Source organism: Gavialis gangeticus, unplaced genomic scaffold (genome assembly GCF_001723915.1).
Source record: "Gavialis gangeticus isolate Ggan-Ray unplaced genomic scaffold, GavGan_comp1, whole genome shotgun sequence".
NCBI lineage: Eukaryota > Metazoa > Chordata > Crocodylia > Gavialidae > Gavialis > Gavialis gangeticus.
The window spans coordinates 5,371,837-5,378,017 of NW_017729016.1; the positions used below are offsets into that span (position 1 = coordinate 5,371,837).

The following is a 6,181-nucleotide window of genomic DNA, read 5'->3' on the forward strand; positions in this document are numbered from 1 at the left end:
GGCGAAGGTGCTTGCAGCGCTGACTCAGAGGCCTGGTTCCCTTTTACGAGGAGGAAGCAGAAGCCAAGGGCGATGCTTCCAAGTGTCTCAGCAGAGCCCTTGTAACACCCGTTATGTTCCCCCTGGGCTCGGACTGCAGTTGCCGGACAGGCCTGGAGCAGCTCTGTGGTTCTGGGCCATGCCCTCAGCACCTCTTAGCCGCAGGGCAAAGGGCCTGGTTGAGGCAGTCTGCGCAGCGCGGGCCCACAGGCAGGCAGGTCTGCTGGCCAAAGCCCACCAGAAGCCAGTTGATTTCGCTCCAGAGGTCCCTGCAGAAGGAGACGGGAGAGGGTGTTGAGAGCTCGTGCAGCACTGCAGAGCAGCCAACCCAGGTCTGACAGGGACCTTTGCCACCACACTCTCCAATCCCTGCCCCTTGGCCCTGGCTGCGGAGGCTTTCCCTGGGCAAATGCAGTTTCAGGCGCAGCCTACAGCATACACAAGGCTCACCGCGGGCTGGGACAGGCACGCTCTGCTTGACCACCCTGGCGTGACTCAGCTGTGCTCCCCCTGGCACTCACCCACCCATTTCCATGGCACTGCGTTGGCTCACAGGCCCCTGCAGGCTGGGGCGTGGGTGGATGTGCCCCATGGGACTCTGTAATTACTAGTGCACATTTGCTCAGAGCATGATGTGCAGGGAAGCTCCCGCATGGCTTTTAAAAGGCAGGCCCAAGTTCATCCCTACCCAGTGGCCCTGAAACCAGCAGAGCCAGGCTGTGGCGGGGGCCCAAGGCCCCAAGGAGCATGAGGGGCCAGCAGTGCATTAAGACAGCCTGCAGTGACCAAGCCCCAGGCTGATGCTTTGGACAGCTGCAAAACATCCAAGCAGCTTAAAGAACTGCTGCCGCGAGAGGAGAGATGCCCTGCGGCCTCAGCCTTGGGCACGGCTGGCTCCATGACCAGAAAGGCGGGACCAGGCCTGAGCTCATAGCCAATGCCCTGGGGCAGCTCTGTCTCCTTGTGAGCTGTGGTAAGTAATGGAAGATGCTTCCTGGCAGGCAGAAGCTGGCAGTGGTCTCCTGGGAGGGTGACAAGCCAAGTCCAAGGGCTCCTGACAGGGATGGGGGGCCTGGATTTCTGCCATGGGAAGGTAGCCCACATCCCCCTGGCAGCAGGCTCCTCACCTGGGCAGCCAGTCCTCCAGTGCCACACGGGTCGCCTCAGGGGTTCTGGTTTCCTTCTTCACCCACTTCAGCCGGTTGGCAATCCGGTGCACGTGGGTGTCCACACCTGGGGGTGGAGAGGGCAGAATCAGACAGGGGCACGCTCAGCCTGGCAGGGGTGTCAGGGGAGGGGTCTCCTGGTAGGGCTGGGGCAGTGACTGGCTTGGGGAAACCTGCCCAGAGGCAGAAGCAAAAGCCAAGCCCCCAAGCAGACCAGTCATCCTCCCCTGCCCCTTGCCACTCAGCCAAACCTCAGCCAGCGCTCAGCAAATCGTGACCCCAGCTGGAAAGCACTCTGGTGATGCTGGCTGCTTGCAGAGTCCATGATGCCTGCTGACGGCGCACAAAGTGCTGCGAGAAGCCCAGATGAAGAGCTCTGAACTCATGGCGTGTTATTGTTAGATCGGCGGCGATAAGCCGGGCTCCCCCGGCTGACTGAACCCAGCCCAGGAAAGGGCTGTAAACAGGAAGAGCGCAGCCTCATCGCCTGTCCCAGTGGCCTGCTCCATTCTGGGTGAGCTCCCCCAGACAGCGGGCAGCTGAGTGTCCCCAGCTGGACTGCCAGGCTTGGGGTGACCCGCAGGGAGCAGGGCCTGCCAGCCTTCTCTTTTATCAGCCCAGCTATGGAGCAGGCAGAGGTCAGACAAGCTTTTGGGCACCAAACACGGCTGGAACCGGAGCAGATCCAGCCTCAACCACATGCCAGGCAGAGGATCACTTTTATAAGGGGAGAGAGCCAAGGAGCTGAGTTCCAGGCAGCGAGGGATGGAGTGAAGAGCAGCTGAGATGGATAAACCCCATTATGGAAAAGAACGTGCTGACCTGGGGATTGAATTTTCCCTCCCATCTTCCTTAGCCAAGTTGCTCACCAGGAGGGCGCTCTGCCGGCATCCCCATGAGCCTCTCTGATTAAGCAGCAAATGCAATTGGAATATGGATCTCACCCCAGAGACCTTCAAGAGTACCTGGTGCTCAGGCCCAGACCGACGGACAGCCTGGTCTCTCAGCGCCACCTGCCTGCAAGTCCAAATCCAGGAGCACCCAAATTCTCAGCTCCTAGGGTCCAGCGCCAGCCCACACCCCGGGCAGAACTGAGCCCCCGACCTTGGGCAGAACTGAGCCCTGTCGCTTCAGCCAGCCCCGTGCAAGTTGGGGATGAAACGCCTGCCGCATCAAGACACCCAAGGCATCAAGACACCCAAGGCAGTGGATGGCAGTGCTGGGTGGGGCTCCACTGTCATTAATCACTTAAGATTGGTTAATTACTACATGCTACTGTTGGGCGAGGCCTCCCCCACTCCCCCCAGCAGCCAGAAAACTCCTACAAATCCAACCTTGGGTGCAGCATTTGAACAAAACCTGCCTAGCAGCGGAGCTGTTTCAACCAACAGCTGCCCCATCTGTGCCTGCCCCAGTGTGGGCAAGCAGCTTCTAAAGGGGTGGGTGGCTTAAACCAGCAAACCCCTTTAAATGGAAAGGTTATTCCAGACCACCCCTCACACCAGTGGTCCCGTGCCTCTTTCAGCAGGGGAGCTGCGTGGAGGCACATGTCCTTGACTGAAATGCCCTACTCAGCCTTCATGGCTATCAGTGCACCCAGGAGACTGGAATAGGGCTGATTTGGCAGAGAGTTAAATGGAAGTGGGAGAAGTCACTGGGGAACCCAGGAACTTCCCTGGTTTGAGCAGGAGGTTGGACTAGATGTGACCTCCTGAGGTCCCTTCCCACCTGAATTTCTATGATTCTTTGATTTTCTACACTTACCCAGGCTCTGAGTCTTCCCATATTGCAAGGAAACTGGATCAGGTGAGTCAAAAATGGAAGATGGCGGCCAATGGCAGAGTTTGACACATACCTATCCCAGATATGTCGTTCCAGGCGATGTTCATGGCCAAGTGGGCCATCTTGGGCCCCACACCTGGCAGCTTCACCAGCTCCTTGACTGTCCTGGGGATATCGCTCCCGTACTGCTCCTTCAGGATCGCGGTCGTCTGCTTGATGTACTTCACCTTGTTCTGGGAAACCAAAGCACAGCACAGGGAAACTGAGCTCCCATACAGCCAATGCAGGAGCAAACCATGGACTGGAGAAGCACTGACTTAGTTTGGAGGGATAAAGGGCTTGCAGGGAAAGAAAGATGCCCTTGATGTATCCCAGGAGGCACAAAGCTGCAGTGCACCCAGCCCCAGTCTCTGCATGTCCAGGATGCTGCCAGCAAATGCAGCTTCATCCTGCACACAGACTGCAAAGCCAGGGGCAGACTGCATGGATGGGACTGGACTCTCTCAGGAAGACACGATGGGGAAATGACAGGCCTGCCTGCATCCTGCAACCTGGAGAGCAGCTGCAAAGGCAAAGGAGAAAGAGTCCATGGCAGGGAAAACAGTCGCAAGGCAGGAAGACCATGTGATGGGCTGTGGTTGCAAAGGGCAGTACCCAGGAAGGAAGAGGAGCGAGGGACTTGTGCCCCCGGTCCTCCAGGGACAGCTCCAACAGCCTGGATCCCAGGTAGGGGCACTGCTCAGCGCTCACTCAGACCTGTGGCCACCTCCGGGGCCTGGCACTCACCCTCCAGAAGCCCACGGGGTAAATGAGCCGCCCAAGAGCCGCGTCATCCGTCTGCAAAATGTTGTCCACCGTGAGGCCGTGCTCCCTCAGGCGCAGCATGGCCGCCGAGGTCACCTCGTCCTTGGTCTGACTGGAGAGCATCAGTGACAGCAGAACCTGGTAGCGCCTCACCTGGGGAGCAGGGCAGGGCAGAGGCAGGGTTAGAGACCTCTTGGGCTTGCCACGGCCACCCCCTGAAGGCGCTGGGGCCGGGAGCTACCATAACACACGTTTCTTCACACACATAACAGGGGCCCGTGCTGCGCTGTACAACTGCCGTTATTTGGGAGTGGATCACAACAGGAGGGCTCCGAACTCTGCGTCCCACCCACCACCGCAGGTTCACCCTGGATCCTTGCTGTCAACAGAAGAGCAAGAAGTAGCTGCTACGATGATGCACTAGCATCCTCCTCCAGAGAACTCGGCCTTCCAGCCAGCTCCATGGCAGAAGACCCTGTGGGGATTTCCAAAGGATCCCCCAAAACTGCAGGTGATTTTTCCAGAAGCACAGAAATGATTTATAAGCCCAAGGCTCAACGGCTGGGAGACTGGGGAGGTCTGCCTTCCTCTCAGTGGGGGCATAGCCCTCTTCCTTGGACCTCTCAAGCATATTTTTACAATGTACACAGCAAGACATTAGCTGCCACAGTCCCCCTGCCTTACCCAGGGCGGGTTTGGGTGTGAGGTCTTGTGTTGTGTCAGGTTAGACCGTGTAGTTTTATTAAGAGGTTGGATAATGAATTTGGATGGGAGGGTTTGGATAGGGCTGATCCTGCCTCTGGCAGCGGGTCAGACTGGATGGCCTCTGCAGGTCCCTCCTGGCCCAGCTTCTACACGATTCTGCAACTCCCAGAAGTTTTTGTGTTTCAAAACTGATTTTGAAAATGCCCCTGGGCTCTGGCTGGGTTTGAGGCCTCACTCCCTTCTACTCCTTTGAAATTTCCTCTCCAAGGAATTAAAATCAACCAGGCCATGGAGGAGAAGTTCACCGTCAGCCCCCTCCAGATGGAGCAGTTTGCAGAAGTGAATGCTTTTCCCAGCTCAGATATCAGTCATCCAGCGTGCGCCCAGCGCGTGTGCTGGCCGAGTCCTGAACTCGCACTAGCCCCGAGCTGGAAGCCTTTCCCTGTCAGCCATGGTGCGATGCCGTGCCGCAGAGCCCCTTTACTTCCCATTTTTCGGCAGAGCAAAAACGTTCCTCCCGACACGAGGAACCAGGTGCGAGCCTCACCAGCCGCAGGACTCAGGTTACAAGCCCAGCTCCCAGCCCCTTCACAAGCAGCAAATGGCAGGTGGTGCTGTGCGGTGCGGGGGCCCTCAGCAACGTCGTGCCAGGGCTTTTGCCTTGGGAGGAATGAGCCTAGTCCCCAGGGGACGGAGCCGTTTCCTACCCGTGCCTTGCGGTTCCCACGACCCCAGAGCAGAGCTGCCAGTCGGAGACGTGGGCTGCAGTCCTCGAGGCGCGGATGGATGTTACATTCCCTTGTACCTCACCTTCCCTGAGAAACCTGGCGTGAGCTGCCAGTCGAGCCCAGGAGAGAAGGAAAACCTGGCCCAGCCATCGCAGCTGGGTCCAGAGGGGAGGACAGCCGGGGCGATTCCTCAACTCTGCGCCCTACCCGATTTCTTACCCTGGCAACCTACCAGCATCCCAAATGAGGATGGGTTTTTAAAGCTGTAAGAGATGTCGAAGTTTACTAAACTGGCTCAACTTATGACGTGTAAACGCACAATCTGCTTGAATTCAAGGGCATAGTTTTCCTCAACCCAGAAGCCAGCCCCCGCAACGCAAGCCCTTCACCGTGCGGCTCTCAGGGTCCATCGCGGGCTCGACAGCCGCCTTGGGGAGCCACCGGCTGGCGTTACCTCCGGGGGGGCGCCGCGGTCAAAGCACTGGTCGGCCCCCAGCCGGTCCACGGGCGCGTCCCTGGCGTGGCGCATGGCCCGGATGTGCGCCAGCTGCTGCCTCCAGTCCTGCGGCTCCCACGCCGGCCCGTGGGCCTCGGCCTCGTAGGTGACGGCCACCGGCTTCCTCGCCCTGCCGCGCTGCGCCGGGGCTGGGGCCGTGCCAAGGGCCCGATGGGCTGCAGGGCGCCGACAAGGGGGTCAGTCCCGGCCGTGCTCCCACGGCCCCCCGTGTCCGAGACCCCAAGTGACCCCATAGCCCAAATGCCCCCTGACCCCCATTGCCCTCCAACCCCAACTGCCCCCATATCCCTACTGCTCCCTCAGGCCCCAAATAACCCAGACCCCAAGTGCCCTCCATATCCCTATTGCTCCCCTGACCCCAAGTGCCTCCCAGACCCCTATTGCCCCCCGAAGACCCCACTTGCCCTCCCCAGACCCCTAGTGCGCCCCCTATACCCCCC

The 6,181-nt window shown here is 59.2% G+C and overlaps 1 protein-coding gene across 1 annotated transcript in view; it reads right to left on the reverse strand.

The window, feature by feature from the left end:
- Positions 1-9: 9 nt before the first annotated feature.
- NTHL1 (nth like DNA glycosylase 1) overlaps positions 10-6,181 on the reverse strand; it is a 6,237-nt gene continuing 65 nt past the window's right edge. Inside the window, exons 2-6 of the mRNA XM_019512582.1 lie at positions 5,679-5,896; positions 3,774-3,944; positions 3,061-3,220; positions 1,167-1,272; positions 10-308 (exon numbers count right to left, since the gene is read on the reverse strand). Of these exons, the coding sequence (XP_019368127.1) occupies positions 185-308; positions 1,167-1,272; positions 3,061-3,220; positions 3,774-3,944; positions 5,679-5,896 (779 nt within the window). The 3' untranslated portion in view covers positions 10-184. The remainder of the gene's footprint in view (positions 309-1,166; positions 1,273-3,060; positions 3,221-3,773; positions 3,945-5,678; positions 5,897-6,181) is intronic.